The sequence below is a fragment of the Eleutherodactylus coqui genome, chromosome 5, assembly GCF_035609145.1.
Source record: "Eleutherodactylus coqui strain aEleCoq1 chromosome 5, aEleCoq1.hap1, whole genome shotgun sequence".
Classification (NCBI taxonomy): Eukaryota; Metazoa; Chordata; class Amphibia; order Anura; family Eleutherodactylidae; genus Eleutherodactylus; species Eleutherodactylus coqui.
The window spans coordinates 172,192,786-172,211,164 of NC_089841.1; the positions used below are offsets into that span (position 1 = coordinate 172,192,786).

Sequence of the window (18,379 nt, forward strand, 5' to 3'; positions counted from 1 at the left end):
TGACACGGCCGGCGGTGGGCGGGGAAGCGTCTTCACGCTATCTTCCACTGGTAAGTATGGGGTCTCTGGGGGGCGCCGTGACGGGCTTCACTGCGGAATATTCCGCAGCGGAGCCCGTCACGCTCGTGTGAAGCCGGCCTTTATCAGTCTTACATCTGCGCTTGTTTGTCTGCACCATAAGGACTGTCAGCAGTTTAGCTCTGTGGGTTTTCTTGTAGAAGTCCTGGAATTGCTCGGTCATGAAAATAAATCAAATGTAAAAGTCTGAAATAGTAGCTCTGTGCTTTTGAAACATGTAGTGCTTTCTTAGGACTTTGACTACATTTTTCCACATTCCCCCCCCCCCCCCACATGTTGAAGTTTAGAGGGTACTTTGTAACAAAAATAAGACTGCAATTTGAAAACTTTTCCCTTCTTTCACTCAAGTTATTTGTCCACGTGGAGATCAATCTGTTTTGAGTTTTTTTACTTATCTTTTTACAGGCTTAAGGTCCTCTGGCTCACAATGTCTCAGTTTTACATCAACCTCGAGATTGAGGTGAGAAACTGTAACTTTTATTCTGCTTTTTGGATTTAAGATTTCTAAGCCTGGAACTATTAACACTTTTTTTGTAGATTTGCTGATATTTGGATTACGCAATAAACATGATTGCATCAGAAATCAATTAACTGGTTCAGTTCTGGAGTATTCTTGGCCCTTAGGGTGCATTCAGACGACCGTATATCGGCCGGGTTTCCACGCCCAGCCGATGTACGGCGTCACTCTCTGCAGGGGGAGGAGGCTGGAAGATCCGGGAGCAGTGCTCTGAGCTCCTGCCCCCTCTGCCTCCTCTCCACCCCCTCTCCGCCCCTCTGCACTATTTGCAATGAGAGGAGGCAGGACGGAACGGGGCGGGGCTAAATTCTGGGAATTTGCTCCGCCCCATCCCGCCTCTCCTCATTGAAAATAGTGCAGGTGGGTGGAGAGGGGGCGGGAGCTCAGAGCACTGCTTGAGCTCTTCCAGCCTCCTCCCCCTGCAGAGACAGACGCCGTATATCGGCTGGGCTTGAAAACGCAGCCGATTATACGGTCGTCTCAATGCACCCTTAGGACCAGACACTGTTTATCTCTCTCTCCCGCCCCCCCCCCCCCCTTTTTTTTTTTTTTTTTTGTTGTAGTATGGGCTAGCATAATGGCTATAACTTTCTCTGTGTGTGTATTTTTTTAATTTCTTTTTTTACATTTTGAACTAAATTGCCCTATAATAGACTTTGTATTAGTGTTTGTCATAGTCTACCATAAATTTTGATGCATAACATGTCCAGTTTAGGGTTATCAGGTCTTGGTATGACAGCGATTTGGTAGAGGGAACAGGTTTGTTGAGGTGGGTTAGCTCCACCCCATCCTGCCCTCCCATTGCAAACAGTGGCGAGGGGCGGAGAGGTGGCGGGAGCTCAGTGCACTAGCTCCCAGCCCGGCTCGCCTCCTCCCTCTGCAGAGAGGGACAGCGTATAACGGCCGGGCATAAAAAAACCCGGCCGATATACGCACTTCGGAATAAGCCCTAATGGTAAATAATTTCACCACCTCAGGCTGCCTTTACTCTTTCACACTGCCATAAAAATCGTGCGTGATTTGTGAACTACATTCTTTTGAATAGGTTCATTCACGTTAGCAATGTTTTCCTGCGTGGCTCTGCGATGCGGGAAAAACATCGCAGCATGTCCTATCTTTCCGCGAGATCATCCATTGAAAGGAATGGGAGAAACGTGATTCACTGCCCTTCATCCACGCAGTAAAACGCCTTACATCCAAAGGGCTTTCACATGGTGGGGAGCACGATATCTGGCTGTGATATTGCACTCGCCAGTGTGTAGGAACCCTAAGGCTGGTTTCACACGGGCAGCCAAATCACACAAAATGTGTGCGTTGTAAAACGCACAAATATGAACTGCATTCTTTTGAATGGGGTCATGCACATAAGTGATTGTTTTCCTGCATGGACTGCGATGCGTTGCTATGTGGGAAACAAGTCACTGAATGTTTTAGCTTGCTGCGTGCACTCGCATCGGAGCACCCATTGCTTTCAATGGGCCAGCAATGCTGCCACCAGCCCCATTGAAAACAATGGAAGAAACTCCGCAATCCTCTGCTGCAGCTGGAGGATTCCTGCATCCCTGAAGTGATGCGAGGCTGTTTTGCTACTAAAACTCCTCGCATCCATAGGGATTTCCTGTGGATGGCAAGCATGCTATTGGGGTGGGATTAACGGCCCTGTATCGCACTCGCCTCTGAAGTTAGCCTTACACTCATACTAAAAAACTATTACTGCAGAGAAGACTGAGCATATATGACCACCTTGGAACAATTACTGAGATGATCAGACCCGGAAAGGCTCTCTACTAGAAACAGGCGGTGCTATTCTAACATTTTAGTCCTGGAATATATGGGGATATAAACTTTTTTTTTAATAAGTGTAAGGCCTTTTTCACAGGGGCGAAAGCAATATCGCGGCAATATCACAGCAGTGTTTTTCGTGAGTTTGTAGCAACTGAAATGTATTTTTCTTGTGAAAAACTGTACATCGCTTCTGCCACCCATAAAATCGTGAGAAGGTTAAGCCCTACCCCTAAAATAAACCCTAGCTGCATTCCCAGAAAAAAGGAACACTTACCAAGCAGGCTCGGTCCAGGTCCTCCTGCTGCTACGAGGAGCTCCGCCGTGCATCCTGCAGTCTGCGTTCAGCCACAGAAGATCACTTTCTGGTTGCGGGATTGAAAAATCCCGATGACTCTGTTTTGGTTCTTCCAGTGCTACTCAGCTAATCAATACAGCTCTTGATAAAGCAATGCGAGGGCTGTTGGTTTATCCAGCTCTGCATTGATTGGCTGAGCAGAGTTTGAAGAACCAATCACGTTGTGGAGGCAGGATTTATGAATTGGTTGAGCTACGGCATTGATTGGCCAATTTATTTGGAATTGGTGGGCTTGAACAGCTTTTTAGTAATGTGTATGGGTGGGGCCTTTTAGGATTTAGATTCTATAAACTGAGTATTGTGTGTAACCAATGTACTAAATAGTGCTTTTTTTGTGCACGATTGTGCTTTTTTTTTCTTTTCTCCCTTCCCTTAGACATTCCCTGGTTAACTTTTATATAATGGTTTTTGTTTTGTAGTTTTTGCCAGTTTATAATCCTAGTCCAGAAGAGCGAGCCGATCCAGTGTTGTATGCCAACAATATACAGAAAGTTATGGCAAAGTATGTGAGCTATGAGGAAAGTGCTACAATTATGGCTGATAATAGAAAAGACTATTTGAGCACTTTGATGTATTCGTAGACTTCAATGGAACTTTCCTGTCTATTGGTTTTAGGGCACTGGGAAAACCAGCTACTGAGTTTGAGCTGATTGGAGATACCCCAGTATCACCTGTTGGACACCTGAAGGTTCCACTGGACCCCAAAATTTGGGAAATTGGAAAAATTCTTAAGAAGGCTGGGTGAGTGAAGTTTTCTTAGCCCATGACTCATTGGATGCAATAGTATGTTTATACAAGGCTCAGTAAGATACAAAAAAACTGTTAAAGAATAATTAAACAAATCATTTGCTGTATGAGTAGTGGTACAGCGTCTGACTATAGTAGCATCGGGATAATTGCAGTCACATCACAACAGGAAAGCTGGGAAAAAACTGGATTATGTTCCAAAGGAACATCCGTGAGGCAATACTCTGATTCGTCATCCGCCTTCATTAAAACCTACATGGCCAAAGGTGACCAGGAGGATTTAAAGCAAATAGTATGGGTTATGATGCAACCCTCCCATGCAATGTCTCCTATCAGGCAAATTTTTGTCATGAAAGCAATCATATGTACATACATGCATACATACGCCTTCACTGACTGACTTGCCACTAATTCTCTAGCTTCCTGATGTCGTACAAACATGGAATTTTGCAGGAGCATTCTTTAGGTCCCAAATGGGAAACACAAAGGGGTCACAGCATGATTATTCAATGCTAAGTGCAAAAGTATTGGCACCCCTATGTAATGTACCTAATCTAATTCTCTAACTTCCCGATTGTCGTACAAACATGAAATTTGGCACAACCATTTTTTATTTTATTACATTACTGATGGGTGTTATGTTCCTTTGTTTCACAGGTTCTCATTTGACAGTGTTCAGGGGCTAATTGATCTGTGCTTGGATGGGGTTTGTTCACGTGTGGGATTGGATGAGCTGGCAGAGAAGTTGGGTCTCACACAGACAGATGTAATTTCCAGAGTCTTCAGTTACTTCCACAAGGTGAGGATTTGGTGCTTATGGTGGCACTGTGAAGTGAAGTGAGCTACTTCAGCTACTGTTGACTTTGTGCATATTTAGACATACATTTAGCTGTATAAAACTCCATACATATCACATTTTTGGACAAAACTTTGAAGGTGTGATGTAATCCTAGTGCTGCGTGGCTGTTTCCATAACACTCGGTGAGGTGGTCGGAAAAGCTGCACAGGTTTCCCATCTTAGACACAACACGGAGATGGGAATATTCCTTTTTTAAGGTGTATGTTAAAGGGGTTGTCCCGCGCAGAAAGGTTTTTTTTTTTTTTTTTTTTCAATGGCCCCCCCCGTTCGGCGCGAGACAAACCCGATGCATGTGTTTAAAAAAAAAACAAACAACCGGATAGTACTTACCCGAATCCTCGCGCTCCGGTGACTTCTTACTTACCTTGCGAAGATGGCCGCCGGGATCTTCACCCTCGGTGGCCCGCAGGTCTTCTGTGCGGGCCATTGCCGATTCCAGCCTCCTGATTGGCTGGAATCGGCACACGTGACGGGGCGGAGCTATGAGGAGCCGCTCTCCGGCACGAGCGGCCCCATTCAGAAGAAAGAAGACCGAACTGCGCAAGCGCGTCTAATCGGGCGATTAGACGCTGAAAATTAGACGGCACCATGGAGACGGGGACGCTAGCAACGGAACAGGTAAGTGAATAACTTCTGTATGGCTCATAATTAATGCACAATGTACATTACAAAGTGCATTAATATGGCCATACAGAAGTGTATACCCCAACTTTGTTTCGCGGGACAACCCCTTTAAGGGAAAAAAACAACAAAAATACTTAAAGTATACAATTAGCATCTATAGAGAATTGGATTAATTCTTACTTCCTTTTAGATGAATCCAAACCTAGATTGAGGTAAGTATTTAACTACAATATATCTGCCATTGACTGGTGTGAGCCCAGCCTAACCTATCTGCCATGTAATTGAGAAGCTGCTGATTATAATGTTGATGTGCCCGGTATGTTTACTACTGTTTGAGGACTTTCAACCTTGTTCTACTGCTAATTTGGCTCCTGAAACTGTATAACATTGGAATAACCACAATAGGAGTTATGTTCTTAACTCCAGTGCTATACACGTTTTCACGCTGCAGTCGCCCTTCCCCTCCTAATCTCAAAAAACCATAACTTTTTTTTTTTTTTCAATCTTTATTGTTCTGGTAACCTAACCATGCGAGGGCTGTCATTTTGCGGGACAAGTTGTATCTTTCAGTGGTACCATATAATGAACCAGAAAAACGTTAAAAATTTGTAAGCAGGATGACATGGAAAAAAATGCTATTTCACTTTTTTGTTGGGGGCTGGAGGTTGTTTTTAAGGTGTTCATGGTGCAGTAAAAGGAATGTACTAATCTGTGGATTAGTGTAATTTATGGTGGTACCACATTTTAATTTTACTTTAGGCTGCCTGTCCACAGGCGAGTTTTCATTGCAAGATCCATGGCGATAAATCACCCTGCGGACCTTGCATGACATGCTTTCCATAGGCTAACTAGTGAAAGCACAGCCTGAGGTCGACGAGTGGAGAATTTATAGCGGTTCTCCGCTTGTGGGATTGAAATTGCGCCATGCCGCGATCTTCTACGGTGAACCTACCTATTAGGTGGGCTCATCGCGGAGACCTGTCAGTTCTCTTCCCCCGTGGCGGAATATCGCTAGTGATATTCCGTCACGGCCGTGGACAGGCAGCCTTATGGAGGCTGTAGTTTTTGATTCACTGTTGGTGTACATATGGCTTTTTCTTGGAGACTGGGTGGCTAAAAAGTTTATGCTGGCATTGCGGGTGGGGTCCGTTCTAATAGTCTTTATTGGGCAGGATAAATTTGATACTGCAATAAAATATACATTTTAATGAATGCATCAATGCCAGTTATTCATTTTCAATGTACATTCTCTCCTCCAGGATGCTAGTGGAATGATTGATTTTCGAGAAGTCTCATTAGTTTTAGCAGCTCAGGATGCCACACGCTCTGCAGAGGAGTTGGCAAAGCTTGCTTTTGATGTAAGTTGTTGATATTCTGCTGGACTTTTAAGTATTGTCCTCGTACAATTTCCCCCCCAAATCTGGTTTATGGTGCACACTGTTGAATTTGATGTTAAAGTGAACCTGTCACATTGCAAATATAGTTTGACTTGCAAGCGGCATCTTATCGAGTAGGAGGAGCTGAGCGTATCAATATATAGTTATGTGGGAAAAGATTCACTATAACTTGTAACTTCTTGATCTTAAACTTGCCCTTTCTAGACTTAAGGAGTCCAGTGGGCGGTCCTGTTCAGTAACTGACATTTCTGTATACACACTCGTACAGGGACCAGTGTAGCAGTGCCAACTGGACTTCTAAGCAGAGACTTAAATGCATAGATGACAAATTCTTCTGAATATCTTCCCATTAACTGTACATTGGCTTGCTTATCACCTCCAGCTCTCTAACAAGCTGCCTGCAGATTGGACAGTATGCATAGGTCGTATGTTGAAGCGGTATTAGTGTATCTGGATGCCACCAGGAAGCCCTGGTGGAGCCAAGATTGACAGGGGGTGACTCCCCCCCCCAACGTGATTGGCTGCACATGGGCTTGCCCTGTAGGACCTGGCAGCCCACTAAGCAAGGACCTACAGGGCAACATACAGCGGCCCCAGCAGACCGAGCTTTGGGGCTTTTTTCCCAGTGACCGGCTTAGAGCAGAATTCCCCCCCCCCCCTTCCTTCCTCTGATTAAATGTTAACATTGGAGCCAGCAGCAGAGGGAAGCATGCCCCCCTCCCTACCATGTCATGTGCAGCTCGGCTGCCTCAGCAGGGAGCGGCAGGGGGACAATTGGGCGACAGCAGAGGAAACGCGGGCCCCCTTTCCAACACATGTAATGTGATGTTCGGTGCCCTCAGGAGGGAGGCACCAGCGGCGGCCAGACAAACAGTCTTACCCGCTGCCTGAACAGTACTGCAGCAGTCCTGGGATGCCACACAGCCGCCGGCACATCGGCAGGAAGTGTGCGCCGGGGACCGGCTGTCACGGACCTCAGAGCCGCTGGGCTGCAGGGAGCAGCTAGCCTCCGGACCACACAAAGTACAGCTCGGGGGGGCCGGGACTGAGGGCCCCATCCTCTGCTGGGCTAGGAGCCAGGGCACAGAAGCCGCGCAGGACCAAGCGGTGCGTGACATCTGCCGCCTCTCCATAGCTTGCAGCCGGCTTGCTGGCTTAAGGTCACGGTTTCTTTTATTATTAGCCGTACATTATTACCTGTAAACTGCCAACATTTGCAGCTGATAATGTACGGCCAACAGCAAAAGGAACTGTCACCCTAAGCCAGCAGGCTGGCCTGGCTACAAGCAATGCACACTACAACCTTCCATATTTGACCCTATCGGGAGTCAGGGGTGTGACAGGGGTGTTCTTCCTGTCAAACCCCTAGCTTCCTGGTGGCGTCAAGATACACTAACACCTTGAAGCTTCTGGGCCCCAATGCAAAATCTGTAATGGGGAGTCCCCAAATATAATGCTTTTATTCATAGTACTGGGATCCTTGTAGGGAGAAGATGGTCCTTATGGGCCCCCCTGGGCTCTTGCAGCCGCTTCCCCTGCATACCCTATAGTTACGTCCTTGAGTCTGTATGTTCATCACATCTGTGTTAGCATTTATTAGATCTCTCTTATGCTTCATTCCCTTCCAGCTCTTTTCTACTCGTGATTCTGATGGCTGCTTCTTGCTCTCCGCTGATGGATTTTCATCCATTCTTCGTTCACTTGTGGGATCCCCTCCTGCAGAAAGTGGCAAAGTATATTCGGAGCTGTGCCCACATGAGACTAGGGGCCTTACCCGAGGTGAGAATCTTGCCACATAACTGTTTTTACAGAACTGTCTGTTGCTAAACATTTTTCACAGCTATTGGCTAATACACTGAAAGGGAACCTGTCAGCTTGAGCATGCTGTCCAAATTGCAGACCTGTTATAAAGGAGGAGGAGCAGAGCAGATTGTTATGTAGTCTTATGGGGAATGATTAATTTAAACCTCTGCTCATTCTGAGCTGAACAGTCCAGTGGGCGGTCCCATCAGTGATTGCTTGCTTTCCCTGTATGTACAGTCATAGATAGCTGTCAATCACTCATAGGACCGCCCATTGGACTTTTCAGCTCAGAATGAGCAGAGGTTTAAATAAATGTTCGACTGAAGCTTTCCCTAAAATTCTGCGCTGCTCCTCCTGCTCTGTAACGTGCTGCTTACAGTTTGGATAATATATTTGAACTGCCAGAATCCTTTTCAGTAAGCAATCAAGGCTTTATGGTTTTAATCCATTGAGGTACATAAAGTGCACACTATATGTAGTAACCACCAGCTTAGGCTATAAGGACTCTGTCTGCAAGTAGGGACTACGTCATTGTAGGCTATAAAAGTGGTGTGTATACAAATCTCAGTGGGCACCTTGCCTATTTATATTGTAATCTGGCCGTATATGTGAAGAAAACGCAGTTCTGCCTGCAGTCGCAGTCAGTAATCGACATGATGTCTATTAAGGCCTCCCTCACACAGGGCGTTTTATACAGCTTTTAGCGCTGCCTTTTCAGCCCAGCGCTAAACGCTGTACAACACTCCCATTCATTTCAATGGGGCTGCTCACACAGGGCTGAAAACGCAGCGCCTTCCAACACTGCGCTTTGACAGCGATGCATGTTCTATTTTGGGGCGTTTTCAGCCCTGCGTCGCCCATTGAAATGAATGGGCAGCGGTTTTAGCACTGCTGAAAACGCGGCAACACTTGGTGCCGCGTTTTTGGCAGCGTTAACCGCTCGCCGATTTTCGGGGGGAGGGCTTGCAATAGAAGCCCTACCCCGAAAAATAGTCCCAGCTGGCTAGAGGAAAAAAAAGAAAATGATACTCACCTAGCCGCTGCAGTCCAGGTCGCGGCCGCTGATTCGGGCTTCCCCTGCATTCACAAGTCTATTGCCGTAGGCCAGGTTTGAGAACCCCGCCTCCGGCAATAGAGTGCTGTGATTGGTTGTCGGCACGCTCGATGCCCAATCACAGCCCTTCATTGACTGTCTCAGCCAATCAGCGCCGGCAAGCTCTGATTGGCTGAGACAGTCAATGAAGGGCTGTGATTGGGCATCGAGCAAGCACCGACAACCAATCACAGCACTCTATTGCCGGAGGCGGGGTTCTCAAACCTGGCCTCTGGCAATAGACTTGAAAGTGCCGAGGAAGCCCGGATCAGCGGCAGAGACCAGCGGCCGCGACCCGGACTGCAGCGGCTAGGTGAGTATTGCTTTTTTGTTTTTCTTCAGCATTCTTGGCTGCGTTTTCAGCCGAGCTGAAAACGCAGCCAAAACGCTGGCATAAAGTATGCCAGCGCTGCTGAAACGGGACGGAATCTGAAGTAATGCAGCGTTGGAAAACGCTGCGTTTCTGCAAATGCCCTGTGTGAGGGAGGCCTAAGACTCTGACTCCTATTCAGTACTGTGGTATGTAACATAATTGTTTAAAACTAGAAGGCAAAAAGTATTCCAGTTTTAAGACTGCAAACAATTCAGAAAATCATTTTACAGAATTCATAAATGTGTTTTTATTTATTTTTTTTTCCAGATGGATTTCTGAAATTTGCTATAAGCCATCCTTGTTACCGCCATCTCTTCTTGTTCTATCTGCGCCCCCCAGCTTCAGGACGTAGGAAGCCATTACGTGTCCAGCAGAATGGGTACTGTGCCAGGAAGAATAATCCTGAGAACAGGCCCAAGTCAGACTGACACATTAAGGGTTGGGGTTTTATTGGGGGTTGGGGAGGTGGGGAGGGTTTCACTCCAAAGGTTTCTTGGCAAGTTAGGGGTTTTATGGTCATTTTATGGTTGCTGTAAGCATGCCCAGCTGCTCTATCACCAGAAGATGGAGAACATGCAATAAGAAATGCTTAATTGCATAATGGGAAGAAGATATTCTCATTTCCATTAAATCATTTAGCTGAAGGCTGGGTGCAACAATTTAATGGGAAGTGTGAGTGTGGTAACCAGGCGCATTAAGCCTGGCTTTAGGAAGAAGCATTCAGTTGAGAGGCATGCACTGAAGTGGGGTGGGACAGAACTTGAAGCTATGCTGAAGGAGCAATATTCTGCATGTTTGTAGCCTGGATAGGTGCGGGTGCAGATTGGGGGTGACATTTGCATCCCAAATATCTCAGCTCTCAGGGAAACAGCCTCCCTTCCCCCAAAGAATTTTAAATTTGTACCTTTATTTCAACATTTTATCTCTGATGGTCCCCATGTATTACTGCTATTGTCATGTTTCTGAATGATATAATTATTTTTCATAAAAAACCTGTGTTTTGTGGTTATTGCATATTTCAGAGGGTCTGAGGAGTTATTGTATTAGATTTTATTCATCTTCACCTATAACCTCCTATCACGTTTATTAGCCTAAAGGTACCCCAACACAAACAGATCTCCAGCATTTAAAGAGTTAAACATTCTATGAAAGGCTTTTTGTTCTTTACAGTATGCATGGACCAAACGTGTTGAGGTTTGATATTCTTTAACCCTTTCCAATCCACTGTCTGACATCTGAAGACATTCTGATTAAAGGCTGCACAGCTCCGATGTCGGAAGACGTCCAGCAGGGTATTCTTACTGTAGATTACTGGCCGCTCTGTTGACGGGGCCTCTTCAGCATGTTACATACCGCAGTACTGGCTCTAGCCAGCAGATAGTGCCATTGTATAATGGCAGAAAGAGAGAGCCCCCTAGGAAACCCTGAATCCAAAATTGGATTGCAAAGGGTTAAAGAGCCACTCCAGTGATGGTTTTTCCATTCATTCTGTAACTATCCCCCAAGTGGTATGTCAGTTGTTGTTCCTTAGTTTTAACAAATGTATTGAATTGTAACAAAATAGATGAAGAATGGAAAAAGCTAAGACATCTGCACCTCTTCATATGCAAGAAGTACATAAGCTGTGCAAAGGAAAATACAGAGGAAGCAATAGTAATATATAAGGCATTAACCTCCCAATAGTCACGTTAAAATTGGAAAAACCCTCCCGAAAATGTTACCTTTTACTTAAGATGACCGTTCTGTATCAAATATATTTACATGAGACACTCAATCTAAAGTGCATTTTTAACCCCTTAGTGGCATAACTAATTTTAGCCTTAAAGGGGTTGTCCCGCGAAAGCAAGTGGGGTTATACACTTCTGTATGGCCATATTAATGCACTTTGTAATGTACATCGTGCATTAATTATGAGCCATACAGAAGTTATTCACTTACCTGTTCCGTTGCTAGCGTCCTCGTCTCCATGGTGCCGTCTAATTTCAGCGTCTAATCGCCCGATTAGACGCGTTTGCGCAGTCCAGTCTTCTCCCTGGTGAATGGGGCCGCTCGTGCTGGAGAGCTGGTCCTCGTAGCTCCGCCCCGTCACGTGTGCTGATTCCAGCCAATCAGGAGGCTGGAATCGGCAATGGACCGCACAGAGCCCACGGTGCACCATGGGAGAAGACCCGCGGTGCATCGTGGGTGAAGATCCCGGCGGCGATCTTGGTAAGGTAAGGAAGAAGTCGCCGCAGCGCGGGGATTCGAATAAGTACTAAACGTTTTTTTTTTTTTTTTGTTTTTTTTTTAACACATGCATTGGGTTTGTCTCGCGCCAAACGGGGGGCCTATTGAATAAAATAAAAACCCCGTTTCGGCGCGGGACAACCCCTTTAAGAGCAAGCTGTGGTTTGTTTTCATTTTCCTGATGTTGCATTTCATGAACTTTTGCCTATATGTTAGTTTTCTGATGTTATTTTCTTTTGGTCATGTAAAAACCTCCCTCACCCAATATCATATCATTTTTGCCATATATGGCAAACAAATAGGAGTTTATAAGTTGTAAAACATAATAAAGAAACAAAGTCTATCCACTAGGAAAGGGTTAATGCAAGCTTGAATACAAGAATTTCTGTCAGCAAGGTTACTAAGTCATGTGCAAAGTTTAAATAATGAGTCACAGAGGATGGAGAAGTCCTGGATAGTGATGCTCTAAATTCATTTTTTTATTTGAAATTGGTTTAAATATTGCTAGCATCGTCAGTTCACATGTCTAATGGTATGTATGTTATTCTAAGATTTTATGCTTCAGGCTAAAACAGCATCTCGTGTTTGTGTGTGGTTTTTTTAATTTTTCTACAATTTATTTAAAAAAAATACCTGTATGACATCGTTGGCTGTGATTGTTCAAAGCAGCGCCAGCTTTCATTGGCTGACGCCGCTGAGTTAACCAATCACAGCATTAGCTTTCTGGAGGCGGGGATTTCAAGCCCCGCCTCCAGAAAGCAATGCTCTGTTGGCGAGGAGGAGGGAACGACAGCGCCACGGGAGGTGAGCAGTGTTTTGTTTTGTTTTTTTTTCTCTCTACACTATATTCCCGGCGTATAAGGCGACAGTTGGGGGGTCGTCTTATATGCCCAGTCGCCACAATTGGTGTGGTGGCACCAATTTTTGTGTAGGGTTTTTTTCCTCCTTCAAAATTAAAAGCCTTGTGTAAGGGGAGAATTTTTTTTTTTTTTTTTTTTTTTTCCCCCCCTCTAGATGCCGCTGTCAGTAATGACTGCAGGGTTAATTGGTGTAGAGGAATAATTAGATGAGCAGGTCTTCATCATTTCACTTCTTTTTGGGGGAAATACCCCATATGTGACAAAAAGCAAATATGCTTTGTGATTGGTGAGGGGCTGATAATATGAATAAAAATGCATGTTGCCCTCTCTCGGGACAGGAAGATATAGAGAAGGATCACTGATCTTTGCTGCTGCGGCTGGTCTCCCCCCTCCCCCCCCCCCCCCCCTCTCTCCTCTGCACACACACACTAAAAAATTACAACTGTAAATTTAGTAATTCCAACTCCACTTCAAATAGTAAAAGCCGTTACTAAACCGGAGTTATAAACCTGCTTTTGGTGTAACTTTAAAGCTAATATTCTTGGCTTTAAATGACACCAAAAGCAGGTTTATAGCCCTGATAGAACCGGAGCTACGGCCATTTAAAGTAGAACAAGGTCTGTCTGTTGTAAACTGTCTGTTTCCTTAGAACAAACAGAGCTCATCCTAAACTTCTTGGGGTTAATATTGTATAGCTACCCTGTTTCCCTGAAAATAAGACCTACCAGGATTTTCAGGGAGGCTTGAAATAGAGGCCCTGCCCTAAAAGTAAGCCCTAGCTGCATTACATGTATACTTTTTTTTTTTTTTTTCTTTTATATTGCCTAGCAGGCTTGATTCAGGTTTCTCCCGCTGCTCTTGGGTTTGACACACTACTTTCAGTCCTCGGCCGCCCACAGAAGATCCCTTCCTGGTTACAGGATTCATGAATCCCACCTCCAGGAAGCAATGAGTCTGATTTGGGAATAGGCCAACCAATGCCGTGGCTCAGCCAATTCATAGATCCCGCCTCCACAACGCAATAGCTGTGATTGTGCAGCGGTTGAAGAACCAATCACAGCCATGGCCTTGATTCTCGAGTGCTGCATTGCTTAGCTAAGCAGAGCTCGATAAACCAATCGGAGCCATTGCTTTCTGGAGGCGGGATCTATGAATCCCATAACCAAGAAGTGATCTTCTGTGGGCGGTCGAGGACTGCAAGAAGTAAGTGGTAGCTCTGGATAGCAATGGGAGCTGCCTGGACTGAGCCTGCTAGGTAAGTACAATAAGAAATCGCCTGAAAGACCTTGCTTCTCCTTTTGGCAAAAACTTTATAAGACCAGGTCTTATTTTTGGGGAAACATGGTAGTATCCATATACACAACTTCCAAACAAAAGCTTCTGCTGCTCCATTGGAGATGTAAAGACTAGACTGGATGTACATTTACCATTGCACCAAGCTTATACTCTTTTGCTAGTGAAGGAGTAGTTAGAGGGATAAGTAGTACGTGAAATTTGGGGGATGCATGGCAGCTAACAAGGCGTCCATAATCTATCAGAGGTCTTTAGTATCTGAGATAATAGCCCAAATCTTTTCACATAAGCGGATCTCATCCACCCGTTGGGGACAACTGTCATATCATATAGTTATTGCTTTTTATCTGAAACTTCCTGGATTCTTTCTCCTCAGCCGCCTCATGTGATCTTATTCTGACCAGCTTGGATTTACTTGGGTTTGTGTGTTCTAAAATTAGTCAGTGTTTCAGTCAGTCAGACCTGTGTGATGAACCTACCACAAAGCTCTTTAGATGGGGGGACACAAACGTCTCTCACACTATAATGGAGATGATGGTTCAGCTTCCTGACTGTATCCTTATGGTCTGTAGCTTATTTAGAAGAATAAACATAGTGATAATCACACAGATACTACAGCCTCTAGCTGGAGGCGTTTCAGCATAAAGATGGTGCCTGATAAGCATCAGACAAGGCAGCACTGCATGGAAGTGACTGCAATATCCAATCAGTTGAGGGCTGGAGGGAAGAAAAAATGTGTTTTACACTGGAGTGACCCTTTAATAAATAAGATACAGATTTTCTCTTTTGGCGTGGCTTTACAGGGGCAACTATCGTCTGAAGAGTTTCTGAAAAGCATACTAACTGTTGGTGTGTTTTTACACAGAGCTATTCTTTACTTGTTCAAATTCGCAGTCGCTGAGACGCACACCTTCCTGAAAAGTCATTGAAAGGTGAGCTATTGCTTGTCTACACCAGACACTGGTCGACCAATGACTACTTTTAGGCTAACTTCACACGGGCGAGCACGATAGGCTGATTTTGCGCTTGCCAAAATGCAGTTTACCTGTGGAGGCGAGGAGTTGTTGTTTCAAAACTGCCTTGCATCACTACAGGGGTAGCGGTGGCGGAGGATCGCTGAGTTTCTCCCATTATTTTCAACGTGGCGCAATGCTGCCGCCGGCCCCATTGCAAACAATGGGAGATGTGATGTGAGAGCATGCACAAAATAGAACGTGCCGCGATTTTGTTTCCTGCATCGCAGTGCAGGAAATCTCTCATGTGTATGACCCCATCCAAAACAATGGGGTTCATATTCAGGTGTCTCGCAACAAACAAATCTTGCACGATTTTCTTGCCTGGGTGAATATGGCCTTAGGTGAACTGAAACTAAGCAACAAGTGAACTCCTTCTTGCTCAAACACCTGCTTGTCGGCCGTGTTTACACAGAACACGGCATTACTTTGTATGGATTACTTGTATGCAAACACCATTCTTTAGGCCACTCCCACACTGTACGTGGCATTTTACCGCATTTTTGTTCAATGGGGCTTGTAGAACTTGATTTTCTAGTGTTATCTGTTCTATTTTCAAGCATTTTTAATGCACCTTATCACCCATCACAATGATGGGATGCGTTAACCCTTTCCAATCCACTGTCTGACGTCTAAAGACATTATGATTTAAGGCTGTACAGCTCCGATGTTGGAAGACACCCGTCGGGGTTCTCTTACTGGATATTGCCGGCCTCTCTGCTGTCGGAGCCTATTCACCGTGTTACCTGCAGTACTGGCTTTAGCCAGCAGGTAGCGCCGTTGTATAATTGGATTGGAAAGGGTTAAAGCGCTATAGAATTCTAACATGCTTTAAATCACAGTAAAATGTAGTTTTGAGCGCTGTTTGACTAAATGCATGTGTGATGGGTGGCCTAAGTGTCTCTTCTGTTGCCTTGTTAGGGTAGGACGAACAATGGATACATGCCTTCCAGACATCAGATCTGACCCAACCACATGAATCAACTTTTATTGTCCAAGTATATATTGTATATGACTCTTAAAAGCCCATTTACATGCAAAGATAATCTTTCAAACGATTTGGAAGGTTTAGCGATGTTTTTGCAAAAAGTGTTAATGGACAGTAATCTTCCTTTGCATGTAAAAGGGCCTTCAGGAGCTGTTTTGCAGAACTCTGCAAATGCCTAATCACATGCCCAGCTGTGTAAACAGCTGCATTGTTCTTCTCAGGGCTGCTGCTAGAATACAATGTAATCTCCTGACTCCTGTGGAGAACACTGCATGCAGTCTGGTAAAGTATCTTTCATTTCTCTGAAAGGATGGATTTTAAGTTCACCTTAAAATCATCGTTCAGACTAAAAGTGCATAATGGCAGCGTTTACACGTAATGATTATTGCTCGTTTGAGCGATATTCATTACGTGTAAATGGGCCTTTAGCCCCATTTGTCTACTTGCTCTTTCCTACCTGACATTCGGCATAAAGAGACACTGTGGCACACCAGGTACGATAGTTCCCAAGGTGAATTGTTAGCACCCAATCCTATTAATTAGAAGATGTGTATGATACCTGCTGAGCCAACTAATGTCCATCAACTATCCACCCTAATGGACAGCTGTGTCTCCATGCCCAGTGGTGGATGAGGCACAAGAGCGGGGCTGGACAATCGCTTTAAAGCGGTTGCCTCATCACCATATTTATCATCTGATCCGCATGACACTGGACCTCTCCTCTGGGGGTGCGTTGCTTTATGCCCTAAATTTTGCTGTACAGTAAACGTAGTTATGGTTGGCATCCAATCAATTCGGTGCCCCTCCATTCAATATGCAGATGGGGTAGACCCACCAGAGCAAGGACAAAGATCTAGATGTTGATTATAAAGTGGTGTTAGCCCAGGTGATTGCTTGTACAAGGTGGGAGATTGAACACTGGTTAGCAGGCTCATGGCAACGGGATGTGAATTAGAGTTCGAACGAGTCAGATGAAACATTCTCTTTCTGAGGTGGTGGGGGAATGTAACACTCCTTGCTCTACAGTGTCATGTATGTACCAGGGATATACCCTAGAAGTCATGGCCACCCAGAGGTGCTTAATAAGTGCGAATTGCTAGAATTGTCCGTATGAATGGACAAGTGACTCCAGGAGACCCCACACACACATCCCGCAGGTCAGCGCAGGAGACCCCACACACACACATCCCGCAGGTCAGTGCAGGAGACCCCACACACACACACCCCGCAGGTCAGCGCAGGAGACCCCACACACACATCCCGCAGGTCAGCGCAGGAGACCCTACACACACATCCCGCAGGTCAGCGCAGGAGACCCCACACACACATCCCGCAGGTCAGCGCAGGAGACCCCGCACACACATCCCGCAGGTCAGCGCAGGAGACCCCGCACACACATCCCGCAGGTCAGCGCAGGAGACCCCGCACACACATCCCGCAGGTCAGCGCAGGAGACCCCGCACACACATCCCGCAGGTCAGCGCAGGAGACCCCGCACACACATCCCGCAGGTCAGCGCAGGAGACCCTACACACACACATCCCGCAGGTCAGTGCAGGAGACCCCACACACACACATCCCGCAGGTCAGTGCAGGAGACCCCACACACACACATCCCGCAGGTCAGCGCAGGAGACCCCACACACACACACACCCCGCAGGTCAGCGCAGGAGACCCCGCACACACATCCCGCAGGTCAGTGCAGGATTCGTTAGCTTCCATGGGAGTTGGGAATAGAAAGTCCACCAGCGTGCCTCTGTTAATACACCGGACAGTGTGAGTTTGCGGACTCGACAGTAGAAGACTGCAAACGTGGCGTGGCCTGAGGAATCTGTGTACCAACTGGTTTGGGCAGATGGGGTCATGTGTGCTAAAGACCCTATGAAGCCATGGACCCCAGCAGGGCACTGTGCAGACTGGTGGTGGTTTCATACTGGTGTGGGGTGTTCTCATGGCATGGATTAGGGGGGGCTATCCAGATGTCTTCTATCTTCTTGTGGCGATCTTTGCCACACCGAGTTGCTGCAGGTCACCAGGCTGGAGGGGGTCCTGGTTATGGTGTGTACACACGCACATGTACATGTGAAAAACAAGACCCGGATGTAAAGACCTCATATATGCACACAAGCACCGCATGAATGGGCCCTAGGGCGGCGTGCTCACGTGGCGGTTCTGCTTCATTGTGAACAGCACTAAAAAGAAATTGCATTCGAAAATGGCCTATGTGAACACAGCCTTCCATCATTAGCGGGGCACTACGGATGGGGACAGCTGGTTGTGCCCTCTCGCCACTACAACCCTGGACCTGCACAGATCATTACAGGCCAGCTGTAGCGACACCTTCCGCCTGCAGGGGGCTAAATCCCA

General features: G+C 46.0%; 1 protein-coding gene and 1 long non-coding RNA gene across 2 annotated transcripts in view; one reads left to right on the top strand and one right to left on the bottom strand.

Annotated features, from left to right (window-relative positions):
- LPCAT4 (lysophosphatidylcholine acyltransferase 4) overlaps positions 1 to 10,620 on the top strand; it is a 36,449-nt gene extending 25,829 nt beyond the window's left edge. Inside the window, exons 8-14 of the mRNA XM_066603715.1 lie at positions 484 to 538; positions 3,155 to 3,237; positions 3,351 to 3,476; positions 4,140 to 4,281; positions 6,225 to 6,323; positions 7,991 to 8,141; positions 9,899 to 10,620. Of these exons, the coding sequence (XP_066459812.1) occupies positions 484 to 538; positions 3,155 to 3,237; positions 3,351 to 3,476; positions 4,140 to 4,281; positions 6,225 to 6,323; positions 7,991 to 8,141; positions 9,899 to 10,059 (817 nt within the window). The 3' untranslated portion in view covers positions 10,060 to 10,620. The remainder of the gene's footprint in view (positions 1 to 483; positions 539 to 3,154; positions 3,238 to 3,350; positions 3,477 to 4,139; positions 4,282 to 6,224; positions 6,324 to 7,990; positions 8,142 to 9,898) is intronic.
- LOC136628091 (uncharacterized) lies at positions 4,076 to 18,375 on the bottom strand. The gene is made up of 2 exons (XR_010792850.1): positions 18,176 to 18,375; positions 4,076 to 4,307 (listed from the first exon to the last, which is right to left on the bottom strand). It is a non-coding gene; the product is annotated as an uncharacterized lncRNA (long non-coding RNA).
- Positions 18,376 to 18,379: the final 4 nt, after the last annotated feature.